The 19752-nt window shown below is 40.2% G+C and overlaps 2 protein-coding genes and 1 long non-coding RNA gene across 9 annotated transcripts in view; 2 read left to right on the forward strand and 1 right to left on the reverse strand.

Moving 5' to 3' along the window:
* plcg2 (phospholipase C, gamma 2) overlaps positions 1–3510 on the forward strand; it is a 106045-nt gene extending 102535 nt beyond the window's left edge. For all 5 annotated transcript variants that reach the window (XM_086029070.1, XM_086029068.1, XM_086029069.1 and 2 more), the window contains 3 exons: positions 544–632; positions 720–892; positions 2616–3510. In XM_086029070.1, the coding sequence (XP_085885196.1) occupies positions 544–632; positions 720–892; positions 2616–2658 (305 nt within the window). In that variant the 3' untranslated portion in view covers positions 2659–3510. The remainder of the gene's footprint in view (positions 1–543; positions 633–719; positions 893–2615) is intronic.
* A 4606-nt stretch (positions 3511–8116) lies between these two features.
* LOC147148071 (uncharacterized) lies at positions 8117–16060 on the forward strand. Of its 2 annotated transcripts, XR_015086563.1 has the most exons (8): positions 8117–8184; positions 9329–9477; positions 9617–10035; positions 10220–10284; positions 10399–10492; positions 10842–14738; positions 15117–15209; positions 15724–16060. It is a non-coding gene; the product is annotated as an uncharacterized LOC147148071 (long non-coding RNA). The 2 variants fall into 2 exon arrangements; XR_015086562.1 differs by having other exon boundaries at positions 9329–10035.
* Positions 16061–17569: 1509 nt separating this feature from the next.
* Positions 17570–19752, reverse strand: part of ano1b (anoctamin 1, calcium activated chloride channel b) — a 76308-nt gene continuing 74125 nt past the window's right edge. For both annotated transcript variants that reach the window (XM_086028830.1, XM_086028829.1), the window contains one exon: positions 17570–18959. In XM_086028830.1, coding sequence (XP_085884956.1) covers positions 18717–18959 — 243 coding nt within the window. In that variant the 3' untranslated portion in view covers positions 17570–18716. The remainder of the gene's footprint in view (positions 18960–19752) is intronic.

Consider the following 19752-nt stretch of genomic DNA (forward strand, 5'->3'; position numbering starts at 1 on the left):
TAATTTTCATACAGACCTATTATATAAGTGTTGATGTTCAGCCCAATCAAGTGTCCCTTTAAGTCAGTTCTCAAGGCCGGTTGGCTGACTCCACTCGACTGGGACCACGTGGGTCAATTAAATATGCAGGGCGGAAACTCGGGGAGGGAGGGACGATGCCCAGCTCTGTACATATGTATATGTATATGTATATATAAAGCTTTAAATCAATTAATCGTGCAGCAGACAGTCCACATGTAGTTATTGTGTTTGTTTAAAAAGATTACGTGTGTTTTTGAAAGCTATTTTTGAAAAATACGACCCTCATGAGCATTAACAGTTCAGATAAAGGATGAATGTATGACATTTGCTTGGTTTGTATGGGAGATTGAGACACTCAGTGTTTTCAATTAATTTCACCACCATCTTTCGAACAGCTGACTGTACCCAAATCTGTTAAACTGTTTTCAAAAAAAAAACAAAAAAAACTGGCTTGTGAAGTTGGTAGTGTACATGTGTTAATCCGAAAGTTGTACTAGATTGGAATGTCTTCTTTTTTTTTAGGTTACCGCTCTGTGCCGCTAAAGAATGGCTACAATGAAAACTTAGAATTAGCCTCTCTGTTGGTTGACATAAAAGTACTACAGCCAGAAGTGAGTACACAAATCTACTTTACATACAGTTGTGTACAGCTGTGTTTTCTCAATGGATGTCTTTAGCCTGTCATGTATTTCTCTCAGAGCACAGAAGAAGAGCTGTATTCCTCCTCCAGTCAACTGAGGAAAAAACAAGCAGAATTCAACTCAGAAGGATTCCTGTACAATACACACACAAACATTAAGCTCTCCTCTACCCCATGCCAACCTCCTACATCAAATCAGTTTGTTAGAGAATGCAGCACAAATGAGCACAGGTAAGACTTCTTATCAAAGAAAAAGCTACAGTGCAATGAAAAAGTATTGGCCCCCTTCCTATTTCTTTTTTTTCCCCTCGCATATTCATCACACTTAACCCATTAAGGCCTAAAGAGCCTGGCTCAACATCGCCCCAAAACCTGTCGGCAATTATAGATTCACCCTCTTAAACCTGAGGTTCTCCCAGAAATTCAAAACCTACAAACTAATTGATGTCTCATCCGCTGTTGCAGATAGAAAGATAATTCCAAAAGCATTTGAGAGCTTAGACATGTGGCTTTCACACGATTATAAAAGCACGTAAGAGGAGGTCCTGAGCACAACAACGTGTTTTGAGTGCAGCCGAGTCGCCGAGTGCTCGTCTGCCGAGTGCTCGTCTGCCGAGTGCTCGTCTGCCGAGTGCTCGTCTGCCGAGTGCTCGTCTGCCGAGTGCCCACATGAAGAACCTGCTTGAACCAATGAAAAAGTGTGCTCACGCACGTTCGCGTGGCATACGTATGCCGAACGAAGGTGTGGCTTAAATTTGTTCAAATAAATGACCAGTTGCCTTACGGCAAGTCTTGCAATAAGATTATATTGTGCAAACTAACTCGATTAAACACCTCCGGATGAGTAGCTGCTGTAGACGTAAAGGACTTCCTTGTCTTTGATGTGCTAGCTTGGATGTTAGCCAGCTCCAACACTCAACATCACCATGAAGTCACAATCAGGTAAAATAAACTATGGCAATAATGAGCCTGCTAACAAGTTAAAGTAGACCTAAGAAAGTTGACAAACTGTAATGCATACACTTTCAGAGAGTATTAGTTCACTACACTTACACTGTATCAACAGCAAATGAATGTTAATGTAACTGTTAGGGATGTCACAATATCCAAATGTAACGATATGGTAATATCACAATATGAACCTCACGACACGATAATTATCCCGATATTGTAGAGCGGTTGACGATATACAGTATATAAAGGTATATAAAAGCTCACGATATTATAACAAAAAAGAGCTTATATTAAAAAAAAACACACAATATTCTGTTTTTGTACATAATAACAGCATTCACAAAGAAATAGGCTTGACCAGCCATGCATCAAATTAAACTGCACTTCGCTACCAGAGGGTACTGTAACTGCTAGAATGGAAAATAACTTGTGCTTTTCAACAGTTTTTCTGCTATTAATATCGTGATATTATGATGACAATATATTGTGGCAATTTTAATATCACGATATTGCCGATATTGTGACAAACCTAGTAACTGTATCAACGATAGCATATACAGTAGTGTCTTCCACAAATAGCATTTATAGCACTGCTTGAGCCAGGAGCATAGATAAAACAACTTTGCACATTACAATGTACACAAAATCATTGTTAATTCCTTGTTTTACTACCAGACATTTTGAAAGATCTTTTTGCTCTGGCTAGTTTTATTTATTTTAGTTTACCTGTAACCCATTTGAGATTTTTTCTTATTTTGATTCGGAAAAAAAAAAAAAAAATGAATATATATCGATATCGAGTGGTATGAGGTACTTATATCGTGTTACACTCTTCAGCCATAGTGTCAAGCCCTAGTCGTAATATTCAAATCTGGTGATTAAACTTACGATTGTATCAAAAACAGTATAAATATTTTTTTACAGCAATGTATATGGTTAACAGATTGTCATCATCATCTCTCTTCTGTCTTTAAATCACAATTTTTTTTTTATCTCCTAGAGCAAAACAAAAGAAGCTAAAAAGCAGTACATTCCATTCCTGAGGAGGCAGCAACCCTCACATCCTTCCTGATGCATGTCTTATGGAGAAACACTGACAATGAAATGAAGTGAAATGTTTGAGTTCCAAGAAATCTCAATAAAAAAAAATGGTTGCCTCTTGTCTTTACTTTCAAAAGTCTACCAATTTAGACACACTGTAACTGGTGTTTATTTTTCTAAATGTAATTTCCGGTATGAACTAGGTGTTAGGTTCTCTTTCCTTCCTTCTTACTTTATTTTTGTTTTATCTTTAGATTGTGCCATTGATATGTAAAGCCATAAAAAAATGCTTGTTGTTCAAAGCTACTGAAAGAAGCTGGTAAATTTGTTGTCATTCTTGCTTGTGTGTGTGCATTTTGGCCGAAGCATGTCAGGGACAAGAGACTGGGGATTTGATTGCATAATGTTGCCTGAAATGTGTCGACAAATATGTAGACACAGTTTCACTGAGTTATTCAACCGCATTTGTTTGTGAATTGGACAACCATTTAATATACTGTACAGTAAACCTCTGTCTATTTGTGATTCACTCTTCATAAATTCACCTAGTTGTATTTTTTCTACAGAACCTATTCTCGGCTATTCGCTGAAAATGTACCTATTTTGGAACTCTTTCTGTAATGACTTAAAATGCCACAAGATGGTGCCAAAGCCCTGCTTAATATGAAAGTAACAAATTGTGTCTTAGTAGTATGCTGAAGTGATACTGTACATCTCAATTGAGAACACTTAGATATTTACATTTTTGGAAGGAGCTACATTTAGCCTGGACTGTTGCGGAAGTTACCAAGCGTCTGCTACATATGTATGTTTTTGCTCTGCTGAGTGGCCATTAAAAACCTCGAGATATTAAAGAGTGGAGGTCTCATTATTGCTCTTTTTACAGATTGCAAAGGCGATATTCATGTGCACCTGCGGCACAGTTATTATTTTTTTCTAAAATCAAATCTGTAAGCCATTTATTTTGAACGGTTTGTTTAAACATGGGTTGTAAATGATAATCATTTTAAAGTTGGGGTATCCTTTACTAATGTTTTTTCACCATTCACTGCAGTGCTGCAGGACTCCAGAGACAACTGATGTATCTCAGCAGGCCAAGCAGAATGCAGCAATGGTGGTCACTGAAGTTAAAATGTGGGAGTGGATGAAGTTTTTGGTGAGGTCAAGGACAATGACTTCTTCCAGGGCATTTCCGTCTAACATCTGTCATCTTTGGAGGGGATTCAGTGGAATTTCAACACTGTGCGCCATCAACGTCCCGCAACGGGGGGGAGAGCACTTTGCCTGATCTCCCTTGGAGTTAGTCTCTGAATATTGTGGGGCAGTCTTGTTTGACATCAGCAACATCACATGGACGTTGAGGACAATGACTCTGGATTGGCAGACAGGGGTGGTGGTCCCCTTTTTAAGAAGGGGGAATGATGAAGGGTCTTTTCCAGCTTTAGGAGGTCACACTGCTTAACCTACCTGGTAAACTTTATTTGGCCGTTCTGAAAAGGGGCCATCAGAAAGTTGAATCTTGAGTTTCAGGAGGAGCAGTCTGGTTTTGGTCATGGCAACAGAACAGTAGACCCAGGGCTACCGCTTCTGATACGCAGAGTACACGCTGTGCGTAAGGCATCATCTGTCTGAGGCACCATCATCTGTGGGGGGCCCCAATTTGCACAAGAGGCCCACGTCATGCGTGAATGCTCTGGTCTGCACTTGACATGTCTTTCAAATATCGCGCTAGTGGTGTAATGAATCATCTTTGAGCCGTGATGGGCACGGATCATGCATCACGGCTCGGACTGCACATGGTCCGCGGATTGGTTGGTGACAAACCCAAAAAAAATTGTGCGTGTTCACGCGAAGGCAACATTTCCAACCACGTTCACTATAGTAGCAGCAGAGGAACTTGAAAACTCTCCTGGATAATGTATGGCAGCATTTTGGGAACAAGGGGAGAAACCAGTCCTTGAGTAATTCAGGTACCTAACATTTTAAAAATGATTGAGATTTTTTTTCTGCCTTGTGTGACAGTTTATTTGGTGTGTGAGCCATCAGAAAGACATGTCAAGGAAGCTTCAACATGGTAATCGTCTGTTGGCTAGTCCTATCATTTTAAACGGGCTTCGGTTAGCAGTTACGTCTACCAACTTCGACCAATTTACACTAGCACCCCGCCATAACTTCCATAGTCGTGGGTACAGAAAGTATGCAGACACCTTGACATTTTTTACTTTCTGTGTCATTGCAGCCATTTGCCAAAATCTAAAAAGTTCATTTTATTTCTCATTAATGTAGACTCAGCACCCCATCTTGACAGGAAAAAAAAATGAAATCTAGAAATGTTTGCATATTTATTTAGAAAGAAAAACTGAAATATCATACGATCATAAGTATTCACACCCTGACGCATTTTATTGAGTAGATCCTTTTGAGCTAGTACAGGCATGAGTCTTCGTGGGAATGATGCAACAAGTTTTCACACCTGGAGTTGGGGATCCTCTGCCATTCTTCCTTGCAGATCCTCTCCAGTTCTGTCAGGTTTAATGGTGAACGGTGGTGGACAGCCATTTTCAGGTCTCTCCATAGGTGGTCAATCTGGTTTAGGTCAGGGCTCTGACTGGGCCAGTCAAGAATGGTCACAGAGTTGTTCTGAAGCCACTCCTTTGTTATTTTAGCTGTGTGCTTTGGGTCATTGTCCTGTTGAAAGGTGAACCTTCGACCCAGTCTGAGGTCCTGGGAACTCTCGAACAGGTTTTCCTTCAGGATATCTCTGTACTTGGCCGCATTCATCTTAGTTCAATTGCAAGAAGTTGTCCTGTCCCTGCAGCTGAAAAACACCCCCACAACATGATGCTCCCACCACCATGTTTCACTGTAGGGATTGTATGGGGTAGGTGATGAGCAGTGCCTGGTTTTCTCTACAAAAAACGCTTAGAATTTACACCAAAAAGTTCAAACTTGGTCTCATCATACCATAGAATCTTATGTCTCAGAGTCTGGAAGTCCTTCATGTGGTGTTTTTGGGCAAACCCTATGCAGGCCACTCTGCCATAAGGCCCAAACTGGTGGAGGTCTGCAGTCATAGTTGACTTTGTGGAACTTTCTCCCATCTCCTACCCCAGGAAGGAGAGTTGTGGTCATCCCAAACTTCTTCCATTTGAGGATTATGGAGGCCACTGTTCTCTTAGGAACTTTGAGTGCTGCATAAATTATTTTGTAACCATGGCCAGATCTGTGCCTTGCCACAATTCTGTTTCCGATCACCTTGGACAGTTCCTTCGACCTCATTTTCTCTGACATGCACTGTGAGGTGTAAGGTCTTATATAGACAGGTGTTTGCCTTTACTAATCAAGTCCAATCAGTTTACACAGCTACACTCAAATAAATGAGCAGAACCATCTCAAGGATGATCAGAAGAAATGGACAGCATGTGAGTTAAATATGAAGGTGGCTGCAAAGGTTCTGAATACGTATGACCATATGATACTTCAGTTTTTCTTTTTTCATCAATTTGCAAAAATTTCTACATTTCAGTTTTTTACTGTCAAAATGGGGTGCTGAGTGTATATTGATGAGAAATAATATTTACTTTTTTGATTTTGGCAAATGGCTGCAATGACACAGAAAGTGAAATATTTCAAGGGGTCTGAATACTTTCTGTATCCACTGTATTTAAAGAAGGGCATGTGCCTAAAACTGCACTTTGAGGTCTTTTTTATTTATGATCCATGTATAAAATAAGAAGGTATCCTGTTTTATATTGCACTTAAAGTTGTGTTCATACAATATAAACAATATATATTTGATATTTGACATCATTTTGAGTTGATTTTTATTATTTAATGGGAAGAAGTGTTATATCAACTAAATGAAGACAAAATGCTTTTTTGTTGCTTATCTGAAAAACTATCCGTGATTCGATCCGAAATTTTTTATCCTAAATCAGCAAGCCCCCCCGTCAACAATTTATTATCGCTGAATGAAAACACCTATTTGCCCCCGGCATTGAGCGAGCTTTGCGCATAATAATGCCACAGGAGTCAAGGACACCATTTCACTGACTGACAGAAACACTCCCAGCCTGTCTTGTGTATGTAATCTGGGATAGCAATTTTGTTTCCTAAACTAACTGTTAACATTTAGTACTATGTCTCTTTGCATACGAAGTATGTCCTTGTGTGGGAGACGCTAATGGCAGAGGTTTATTTAAAGCTAATAGCTGGCTAATTTTGTAGTAAAATCCACTTACCTTATGGGCACCCACCTCTGGGTTAACAGTTTGACCAACCATTTCCCAGCACACGCATGTGTGTAAGGAGACAAAGTGAGCGAGTCGAGAGTTGTAATGTAACTGCTTTATTTAACAGTGGTCATTGTTTATATGCAGTGGGCGTGAGAGAGATCAGTCTCTGAACGGATGGGCATGCAGAGACGCCTGGTCCAGGGAGTTCTTCCGTTGGTCAGCCGGTGCTGCTACATGTGAATGTTCAATTGAATCGCACCGCTCGATTCAGTTGAAATCAATGTAGTTAGTGCGGGCGGTTGTGTGGGGGGCGACGTGAAGCACCGAAAATCCGCCGATTCGTCCGTTTGGCGCAGCTAAAACAAATGAACCTTTTTCCCTCTTCGCCCCGCGGCAGCCACTCAGCATCAGGGAGTACTACGTCACACACAGCGTCCTGTACACTCGGCGAGTCTTGTGGAGAGCGCAGAATGGAGAGCGCAAAATGGAGTAAAAGATTATCATCGCGGTTTGTGGAGCTATATGACACGGCCAGCTTCCACTACCGGGACAAGAAAAAGAAAGCAGCCTTGGAGAACCGTGAGCGAGGAACTTGTTGTTGCTGGTATGTTTTGACTTTCTTTTAGTTTTTTACAGCTGTTGAACTTTACCAAGACATCAATATTGTTTGCATTAGATTTAGCACAGTGGTGGCCACATGATTGCGATGTTGAAACCTTTTTTTTGTTGTGTTTTTGACAGTCGTCGTCTACTACCGAGCAAAGCCCCTCGTCTCTCCGATGTGCACGAATGAAGCGGCTGCGGCATTCAGTTTTCAGATTTCCTGCGGTCAAACGCCAGCACTCCTTCTTTTTCTTTGTCTCATTCTTCCTCTCCTCCTTTCTTTAATTCTTTCTTTAATTCTCCCCTCCGCTTACCAAGATAAACATGTGAATATTTGTATCATTTCTGTGCGACACTTCAATGCGAAGTCCTCTAGTTTCAGATTGTCATTTGGAAGGCTCTTATACAGTACGTAACCAGATCCGTATTTAACGTTGAGCATAAATGAGCCTTTAGAGGTGCGTTGGACTTCCCGCATAAAACTAGATTGTGTGGCGTATTGATGGTGTGACATGAAGTAGCACCAGCAACCAGCGGGGGACAGTAAGCGTCTGCTGTGCCGGAAATGCAACAGAAGAAGAAGAAGACCCAGCAGCGCATGCGCAATTGCGCACTGATTTGCACTTGACTTCATCGCGCCCTTTTCCGTACAGAAAACCAGCTCCGAGTATCTCTCTGCCTGCTTTTTCAGTAAGTTTGAGGAAATTATTTTTCTTGGGTGCTGTGCTTATGTTTGATTTAACTTTACCTACATTGAGCTAAATATGTGTAAAGATTCTGTTCGTTTGTTTTAAATGTGGGTCTGTTTCCAAGCCTATAACGGTTATAGTATGACCAATGTATTATCTAATACAGACATGTCGAGCTCCTGTCCTCAATGGCCACTTTTCTGCCTGTTTTCCATCTGTGCCTGCTTCAACACACCTGTTTCAAATGATCAGCTCATTAGCAAGCTCTGAAGAAACATGATAACTTTTGAATCCATGTGTGTTACAGCTGGGATTGAAATGGGCAGGACCCTTGAGGACAGAGTTTGGAGAAACTTGATTTAATATCACGATGTGTTTAAAATGTTTGTTTGGTTTTTTTCATTTTTATCATTTAACCGTCGGGGTTCTGTTCGCGGTATGAAACAAATTGACCAATTGCATGCATTGTAAATGAGCGATGTGGTGATAGTCAGCCAATCAGAACGCTCTTACCAATAGAGTCCTGGACGATGAAGTTATGCATGCAATATAATGCGCCAAACGTTCACACAGCCATAAATAAATAAATTGATAAATAAATAAATAAATAAATAAACAGAAAATGAAGAAAAAAAAATCACACAGCCATTTTGGCATGATCGAAAACGGGTTCGCTACTTGTAGTAAACATTTTTACAATCATGGTAGACAACTGTTGTGCACCAGGGTGCCACAACAAGGGGTGAACATTGTACAGGCTACCAAAACAGAAACCAAGGCGTAGTCAATGCCATGCATGCATGAATAAATAAGACCATTCTAATCACTTCGCCATGAACTGTCACACAGTGCAAGATTTGCGTGAAGGTGCTAGCTTTGATAACATGATCGCATAAAGTGGAAACAAATCTGGATTGTACAAACTTGTAATCTTCCAAGACTTTGTATTTTGTATTTACCATTGTGATAGACTGTACCGATTTCAAGGATATTGTACCCCTTAATAGTAAATACCTGACACTTTACCTATCAATTATAACAATACAAGTTGTCTAGTTTGATATAATTGTTTTTTATTGCGAAACTAATTTGAAGAGATATATTGCAGCACACTCATTTTGACTTTTTTTCTACCTTTCTTTCAGGATCTCAGACCAGTATCAAGCTTAGCAGGATTGAAAACTGATCAAAATAACGGGAAGTGAACCAAATTCAGATGTTTGTTCTGAGGAGGTAGATGGCATCATGCATACTGCAGAAGACACATTGTCTAAATTATGTGCATGAATTTCAGGTATAACACCACACTGGAAAACTCCCAAGACTCCACAACATGGAAGGAATGGGATATTAAACATGAGTGTCATGCTTTTAGATGTAGCAGTCTGTCTCATGTTTGAGTCACAACTTGTTTTCCAATTGTCCTTTTGTAGTTCTGGTTTCTGGTGCCTACCGCCACTCTCCATCCAAGAACGTCGGTGAATCAGTCAGGCAGCAGTCACAAAACATAATATTTTGGCATGTTTAAACATCTTTGTTGTATTACTGTGTGTGTTTTGTCACATTATCTTTGCCATTTGAAAGTGAAAATTTGGATGCCACATTGCATACTATTTTATCCCTGGGTCAGAGCAATATGTTAAACCAGCTGAATGGAAATCATACATTTACTCACTTTCGAGGTTAGCATCATGCCATCATCACCTTAACTGCCTTGTGGATTTCCTACTGTGTTTTTCAGCTGGGATATCAGAATGTGGCAGTAGCACTGGTGCCCATTGCCACCATCCGCAGACTCCACAGTGGCATAATCCACAACGAGAGACCCAACAACGAGCAATCGCATTCCCTGGTATTATACCATAGTCTTGCTGTACTCTTTCACTACATAAAGTTGGTGACAGGGACACAGGAGTAGTATTTTTTGGCATAGTATGGCCTACAATCCAAATTTTGTATTCCGGATGCCGAGATACACGACAACAATATCAGAAGTTGTTGCTACTCCATAAATTTTGAGGATTTTGTTTCCATAGGGATATCGGAATACGGTGCGATGCAGTATTACAACCCACACGGTGCCCCACAACATACACCAAATGTAATGTCACGTATTTCTCTAATTTGCTTCAACAATGAAATGTCTTTCTAGACAAATTTAAATTGCACTGGTTGTCATTTTTATAAATGTTACAGCCTTTGTTTTTCCCTCTAGGCGGAAACTACCAAAGGTTTAATCCGAAAGAGACAGCATCGTTGCAGTGGCAAGAAGGCGTTAAAAGAGACAAAGATTCAAGACTGTATGTTTGGTGAGTTATCTCACAAGCAAACAACTTAATATGACAACACAGTTGTTTTTAAGCACAATGCTCTGAAGTAGTTTCTTTTGTGGCGTAAAATCATTCCTCCTCGTGCCTCCCGGCAGTCCATTTATCTTAAAAATCTCCACGGCCACCGATGCAAAAGCATGAGGAGACGGCCAGTGTTTGTGGGATTTACAATATATTAAAATGAAGTGTTCACATTCACCATTTTTTTAATTACCTCAATATATAGATATATTTCAGAAGTTAATGAGGTTTGTCGTTTGGACTTTCCAGTCAAGTGTTCTAACTTGCTGACTGCTGGTTATTTATTTATTTTAATTTTGTCTTTCAGTTGTTGCTCAACAGTTTGACTGCGCGCTGACCCAGAAAGATTTTTGTACAGCTGGGAAGCATTGGCTTCATTTCGCTCATGAGCATGAAGTGGGCATCCCAACGCATGCTACTGCCTCGGACCCAAGTCAAGCTTAGTTTACTGTTGGTATTGTTCTTTATTTGATGGGTTGTTCTGTTATGTGTTATGTTCAAAAAATGTTTTTTTTTACAGCAATATGGACTGTTGTTCTTACAGTCAATCACTTTAGATTTAGTCGATTTAAATCTTATGGTACGTGGTTGACAAACATTTCAGATGACTAATATTTGACTAAAACTAAATTATCTTATTTGAAACACTGACTATAATTTAATGTATGGCTAAATAGAGAGGCTTTGGTTTACTAAAAGTATTTTGAACTCTTCTAATAATTTTTTTTCCAATATTAAACATGTTTTCTGTCATAGGTTTTTTCATACATTTGGGTAAGTAATGAAAAAGCTAACATTTTGTAGTGGACTAACCCAAGATTTTTGTGAGTCTTTTTTTAAACTTTATTGCAACATTTAATTCCAATTTAGATGATGGCTGAATTAATGTTGTTTCCTTAACATTGATTCAACCAAAAATTAACAAAAAGTGTATGTAGGTTCTGGTTTAGATGATGGTTGAATCAACATTGATGTTGTCTTATATATGGTTGAAAAGCAAACGTTGACCCAACATTTTATCAACCTTGCACTTTCTATATAATTTCTACTTTAGCTTTCAATGTAGATTCAACACTTAATATGAACTGTATTTCAACATTGATTCACCCATATTTTGCTATCTGGGACGTGTGCAGTGCACAGCGTTCGGGGCGTTCCCAATGCAAGTAAGTACGCGCAGTTGGGTAGTGGCGTGTTTGAAGAGTTTCCACATTGGAAAGTCCAATTTTGCTTTCCGTATTTTCCGGATTATAAACCGCTACTTTTTTCAGAGGTTGTGAACCATGCGGTTTATAGTCCATTGCGGCAAATCTGTGGATTTTTCTTCCACCGCTAGGGGCGCTCTAACCGGATTTACAGTACAGAGAGTCCTCATTTTACGAAGGAGTTCCGTTCCTACACTGGCGATGTAACACGAAAATCAGCGTATGTCGGATTTCACCTTTGAAGTCGAAATTTATGTCAAAATACAAGGGTTAAGGGGAGATTTAACCCATTGAACGGAGTGGTCGGTCAGGATTTTCCCAATAATCCTGCGGGTAAGCGTAATCTGACAGCGTACTTACTTCCATATTTTTGCCAGTCGTCATCGTAAACCAAGCTAAGCTCTGCCTCTCCGATGTGGGCGAATGTAGCAGCTGCGGCATTCAGGTTTCAAATCTCCCGCGGGCAAACACCAGCGCTCCTTCTTCGTCTCATTCTTCACCTCCTTCCTTTTTTTCTCCCCTCCGTGCAGACTGAACCTGTGCAGTACACAGCGTTCCCGACAAGGCTCCCAATGCAATTGGAACATATGATTTAGTTACGAGTTGATATTTTCATTTTTGTATATTAATTTGTGGATTGCATATATTATTTTGTATTTAGTATTTTTCTAACATCTCAATATTGTGTACACAACACCCACACTGCTGCCAAACTAGTTTTCTTCACTGTAAAAAAAGAAAATTCAAATTAATAGAAAATTAATAGTGAACCTAACTCAAAAATCATTAACTTGTTATGAACACTAATCTTAAATAAGTAAGTAGACCTTTTGGTTTGGGGAACATGCTTAACTTAATGTATCCGAATCCAGTTAAATTAGATAGAACAAGTTATTGTCCCAAGGTCCTCTGCGGGTTCTTCCAGACATGCGCAGACCTGCACCATTTCGTAAGTGCGCCTCTCTCAACTCATTGGAAAAGCCACGGTGGAATTCAATGGAACCTGTAAACTTTATGCGGCCCCTTTCGTCTGAACCAGTGTTACTTGGTAAGTAAACTATTTTATGAACCGCCAATGTGTTGTTGTTGCTCTTGTTGTTGTTGTTGTGGTTTCACGTTAGTGCGTGTCACCGCCAAGGGCTTAAGTGGCATAAATACATGATGTACTCAGCAATAATGGCGCCGGACTCCTCAAAACTCACTTTGTTGCATACACTGTATGGACAGGAAGACAGAAAAGCTACCGTTAATGTTTTCTCATTGTGAAAATGATAGCGAAATTCCAATTAACCGTTGGAGTATTCATTTAACTTGATAGCTTGGCTTCTCTGAACTAAAACTGCTCACTGCTTGTCCATCCCTTTAACCGCCAAATGTCGCACTATTTTGCGACAAGTACATCGCTGAATTAAATGCTGTTTTAGTTGTCAATATTTTTGCTTTTCCCTTATTAGAGCAGCGTCGGTTACTCTGGTTGGTTTTGTGTGGGAGATGGGACAGATTGAATCTGACGCTTAAACTTGTCGGCTATTAACAGGCACCTAACATTGTCTGAGCTCGCTGATTCCCTGTATTTCTTGCACAGTAGGTTGGATTGTAGAGCCTTGTCACAAATCAACCAAATATGCCCACAAGATTTTAGAAAGTGATCAATCAATATCCATCTCCAGATTTATGGAATAGTTTTATCTGTCACCACTTTAAAGTGTCAAAAGTTGCAGACTTTTGAATTCATGATATCAAAAATGTTTCTTTTTTTTTTTTTCAACATTGCGCTTGAAGTGTTGACAAACAAACGCACTATACATTGTAATTAGGGATCTAAAATTACCGTATTCTCCGGACTATACGTCGCTCCAGAGTACAAGTCACACCATCCATAAAATGCACAATACAGAAGAAAAAAACATGTCGCACTGGAGTATAAGTCACCCAGCCCTCCACCCCCTCTCGGAATCAAAGTTGTCTCTGTCGCGCAATTCAAATAAATGTGTCCATATAAATCAAATTAATAAAATTGTGCGCTTAGTACACATCATTTCCACCAAGCTACGATGGTAACATTTAGCTAACATCCTGCATGCATGTAGCATGTAGCATTACAAGAAAGTTACGGTAAGATAACTTTAAACTCACCAAAACGGTCGTATATCGATTAAATAAGTCTTTTATTTATCGCCGACCATGTAGAATGTTTCCAAGTCCCCAAAAGTGTTTTTGTATTCGGTCGTAATTATCTGTTCTCTCCTCCGCTCTGTGCGTGCGTGTGTGTGGCTGGCTGATGATGCATGACCATGCGCTGCCAGGCACGGTGCCTTTTAAAGAAACAGTACACTATTTTGTATAGATGGATTGATAGACAGTCAAATTGTCTTTTTATCATACTATTTTAATTACTTATTTCACACAATATTAGATTTTAACCGTTTAAATTATTCATGCATTTTAATAGCTTTTAGGATTTATTTTTATGTTTCTTTACGTGGGTTGCAACATGATAACACTACAGGTTATTCTGCCCGTTGTAAAGTCAATATGTAATGCAGGTTTATATGCAGCCTTAGAACGTCCTCCTGTGGTTGGTTGGTGCATTGTTTGCTGACCTTGAAAATGAAAGGGTTACGATATAATGTGTTAATAATTTCACACATAAGTCGCTCTAGAGTATAAGTCGCCCCCTGGCCAAACTATGAAAAGAAATGCGACTTATAGTCCGGAAAATATGGTAATTCATTGCATCTTTTTTTTGGGGGGGGGGGCGGCTGTTGAAAAAATGATTGCACATGTCATGTGTGTCAGCTTCCACACCGCTTATCCTGTACAGTGCCGCGGGGAGGAGCTGGAGCCTATCGCAGATGACAATGGGCGAAAGGCAGACTACACCCTAAACTTGGGCGAAAGGCAGAGTACACCCTAAACTGGTCGCCAGCCAGTCGCAGGGCACACACAACACAGTCGCTGAGTGGGAACCGATCCAACGCTTCTGGCACACAACTCAGGTAAGTGCACCACTACACCATCAGCGACCTCATGATTGCAGATATCAATTAAAAATATGCACCTAAAACAAATTTACTTATTTACTTTGACATTACTTTTGTCGTATCAATCTCAATCTTAAAGGGAAAGTCCACCCATTTGTTTTTTTTTCAAGAATATGTTCTTTGCAGGCCCACTAGTTGAAGCAAGGCATTCTGATTAATGTTGCGTTTGTGGAAGATCCATTACCATAGGCCTGGTTCACGTACTTTACATATCACTCTAGTGTTGGAACCTAATACAGTAAATCAAGAAATACAGGACACAACGCATATTCTCCTAAACTCGCAAAATGCTACAACGCTCTCGACTTGTATCTGTTCTCTTTGTAATTTCAGTTGCCTGATGTGACAGCACTTCAGACAGTTGTCCTCAAAGGCCTGCCAGTTCCCCTCAATGAGGACTCCACTGAAGTTTACAATACTTGCCTCGTAAGTAAAAGAAACATTGACATACATACTTGGGTGGGAGGTACTGTTATGGAGAATATCAGAGATTTTTCCCAGGCAGTCTGTCTTCTGTTTTAACTCATGTTTGCCCTTCACTTGGACTACCCGGGGTCCATGGTAAACACATTTTAGATTCATTCAGGCAGTCATGCTTGAACTTGGAAACAAAACCCTCCCTCCAAAACTGATCACACTGCAGAACAAGATAATAGGTCAGTTTAATTTGCTGAATACAGACTTTGTAGTTTTAGTGAAGGAAAAAAAATAGGTTACTGTTCCATGCACGCTAATGTGTAATGTCCAAGCGTAACTTTGATAGTGTTTGTATGCTGATGAGTGATTTGTTGATTGACAGTTGATGGTGTTTGTGAGACAGTGATGTATCCTATCGTCGCTGTCCTGTGAAAAACACATGTCCATTTTTTTCAATTTTGGATGGTGTTTCCGCATTATAGTGTATTAATGTGTCATCTTCCAAACCGCTTATCCTATACAGGGTCGCGGGGAGGTGCTGGAGCCTATCCCAGCCGTCAACGGGCGAAGGCAAACTACACCCCGAACTGCTCGCCAGCCAGTCGCAGGGCACACATAAACACCGTCACTGAGCGGGAATCGATCCCATGCTGCCCGCACACAACTCAGGCGTGTCCACCACTACACTATCAGTGACCTTGTATTATTAATGTGAATAATTTCTTTTTTTTCCCAAAATTGGACATAAGTCTTTTTCACAGGACAGCAGCGCTATGTTAATTTTATCACGGCTGTGCATTTAACTACATGAAACAAATACACTGCTGAACATTTAAAAATAAATGTTAATGGCACTAAGTTAATACAAAGAGTGTTCTGCATTCATTGTTTTTAGGGGCTCATTACAGGTATAATGATCAGATTTTACTTTAATTTCTTTAATCAGCCTATTGTATATTGTAGAATTAATGTACCGGGTGGTAAAAAAAAAAAAAAAAAAAAAAAGTTAAATTGACCTGTATGAGTAAAACTAAAGAGAATTAAGCTTTCACAGTCCACAAATTTTAAGTTAGAGTTATTAGAATAGATTGATAGATAAAATGTTAATTGAGTAAAGCAAACTCAGAATAAATAGGTTTGTGATACTAATTAATTTAAGTTAAATTGAGTACTGCAAACTAAAAATATATGAGTTATCCATCCATCCATCCATTATCTGTACCGCTTCTCCTCACAAGGGTCGCGGGGCGTGCTGGAGCCTATCCCAGCTGTCTTTGGGCAGTAGGCGGGGGACACCCTGAACTGGTTGCCAGCCAATCGCAGGGCACACAGAGACAAACATCCGCACTCACAATCACACCTAGGGGCAATTTAGAGAGTCCAATCAACTCACCATGCACGTTTTTGGAATGTGGGAGGAAACCGGAGTGCCCGGAGAAAACCCACGCAGGCACGGGGAGAACATGCAAACTCCACACAGGGAGGCCGGAGCCGGGATCGAACCCACGACCTCTGAACTGTGAGGCGGACGTGCTAACCAGTCGACCACCGTGCCGCCATATATGAGTTAATTTAAGTTAATTTAAGTCCTGCTTACAATGAATAAGTTGGTGAAATCTAATTTATCTAAGTTCAAGTGAATTACTTTTTTTGAGGCAACGACTTTGCATATTTTTTTTTAGTAAATTCAACATTTATATTTTACAATGTTCGCAGCAGCAACGAGCTGCGAGGTGGTCCGTGGCATCAATTTAATTGCGAGCCGCGGGAAACTGTACGTCATCGCAATGTGACATATCACGAGAGAGAATGCACGCAGCGTCGTACACGCAGCAACAATGTCTGTCGTGTGCGCGTCATATTTTGCAGACCTGTTGCCAACTTGTCTCACAGCACAATGCGTAGGTCACGTGATGCAATGCGGCAGTTGTCGCTTGCGCTGACGCAGGAGTACAAAGAAGCCTAAAGAAGCCTTTCGCCGAGTAGGCGAAGATGAAATTTGGCCGCCGCGCGACCACGTCACACGCATGAGGGCCGATTAGTGGGCCAGACTAAAATCCACCTCCGCCTTTCCTTGTCCGCCGCTTTTTTCAAACGTGTCATTCCCCGTCCTCCGCCCCAAAAATGGGCATCCGTCTGGGACGGAGGGAAGGACTGCCCAGCTCTGGAAATTAAATCTCACTGGTCTTTCTCTTGCACACATTTTGTAGGTTTAAGTCTTCTGATGGGATCCAATCGCTGATCGAGCTCCACTGGATGTGCAACCCTCTTTTGTTAGCCGATCCCACAGAGTCCAGTCACATCCCATCCTTGTCTCTGATTTATGGAATTAATGGAATAGAGAAGTAATTTCTTGAGCTCAGTTATTGCTTTCGTTGTCTTTATTCGAGGAGCTACGTGCAAAAATATTCCAATTAACCAGACGCCACACAGCGACTTGTTACCGAAGTGGTTACCCTGTTTCAGTTTCTCAAAACACAATTTATACAGACATTGCCATGTTTTGTTTGGGTGTGATGTCAAGGCTATGTGTGCAGTTTATGCAAGACCAAACAATAAACAAAACAGTTCTTAAGGAAACACTCAAATCCAGGACAATTTGTCTGTACAAATTGTGAAACTTGAAGTTGGAACCACCTCAAATGAATGAATAAATATAATGAATAAAATTATTACTATCATATGATAGAATATAATTGCCATTAGATCTTCAAACAACTGATTACAGAAGAATATGAATATGTTAAAAATGACAACAACAATAATATTTGTCTAGCAGGCAATTGAAGAGTCACCAGTGTAAAACTGCAATATTGTATTTTAAAATGTGTAGGTACATAAAAAGACAGGACCACACACATGAAAAGTTTTGCTCATAAATCATTCTACAATTTGCAGATCAGATGGAAAATATTGTCTTTGTAATTTCCCCACCAATTTCCTTGAAAAAATATCCTTCTTTGGCCATATTCAAACTGTTGTTTCTTCTACTGCTGTTGAAATCATATTCATAGACATTTGCAAACGGTTGTGGATTTGAATAAGCAGTGCTGTACAGTACAGACATAGGCACGCATTAATGAAATGAAAAGTTGCACACTCATGAATTTCTTGAAACATTCTCAAAATAACACATGCTTTTTAGCATTAAGAATATCCATACAATTTCACCACGACACCTTAAAATACTCACACATCAGTCAGCTGCTCTCTCAATCATTGGAATGTTTAGAAAAAAATAATATGGCCTGAACAGGCTGTCTTTTTCCAAGTTTATGCTTGCCAACTAAGGCCTGGTACACACATCGGGTTTTCTCAAACCTCAAACAAAAGAGTGTTTATCTGTTACAGACCCCACACATAAAGATACAAAATCTGGCATTGTATAGTTTTGGTCGTATTGTGTGCGGTGGGCTCCAATAGTCTCAACAACTTGATTGGGATGCGGCAGAATCGGGATAAAAACAGCCCGATTGTCTTTATACGTGTACCCTGCCTTAGACATTAGTATCACTACTAGTTGTTCTGATAGGTGTACATTTGTGAATCCAAATACACCTGTGCTGTTGTGTTGTTGTTGTTCCTGCTGCGCTTGTTCATTTCAGAGGCATTGTTCTCAAGGTTGATGCTCTTCACTTGCTCTTCTTTCATGAATAGATCTACCAATAAAATCTTCTCCTTGTGGATCTGGAGGCTGATGTCTTTTGGGATATCTGGGATTAGCCAGTCCACAAGGTCATTCATCAACATGACAACATTCTGAAAAGAAAGACAAGATCAGATGTTTTTGTTGTCTGTCAGTGGTCATTTGATTGAGAATTTCTGAGAATGCAAAGGTCTTTTAATCCTGTATAGGTGAGTTGCAAAGTGTTGGAAATGTTCCATCACCGGTGTCACGAAACAGTATTTCAAATCCAAACTAAAAAATAAAAGTTTTCCCCTCTTAAAGTAATCCTCCTAGAGTCTAGCACACTTTCCCAGCCTTGTCTGCCATGTTACACACTCCTGGAAGAATTCTTCCAGGATCCACCACAAAAACATTTCTGGGCCATCTTGAAGTCATGCACGTTATAAAAATGGACCCCCTTGATGACGCCCTTGACCTTGGGAAAGAGGAAAAACATAACGGAGCCAGGTTGGGAGAGGAGAGCTGCTGCTGTAGCCTGGCGATGCAGAAGCTCAGCGTATTGTGAGCATTGTCATGGTGAAGCAGCCAGGAGTTGTACTGTCACAACTTTCTTCTCGCACACTGAACAAAACAAACACCAAAGAATCTCTTTGTAAACATGCTGATTGATTGCCTGGCTCACAGTCAAGGGAAAAACTTGTACTTTGTGTTTGAAACATATTTTGTGACACCAGTGCAGCAACCAGCCTGACACACCATTTATAAAAGACGAGATTTTCCATGCAAAACACACATTTTTCTCATTTACAATATAAGCTTACACAACTCACTCTGACATACACACACCCATGCGCACACACATAGCCGTAGATAGTCATTTGGCAGGCCAAGACAGTCATGGCCCCAATGTACTTTAGGCCACTT

The sequence above is a fragment of the Filicampus tigris genome, chromosome 4 (assembly GCF_054856515.1).
Source record: "Filicampus tigris isolate MCC_2025a chromosome 4, RoL_Ftig_1.0, whole genome shotgun sequence".
Taxonomy (NCBI): domain Eukaryota; kingdom Metazoa; phylum Chordata; class Actinopteri; order Syngnathiformes; family Syngnathidae; genus Filicampus; species Filicampus tigris.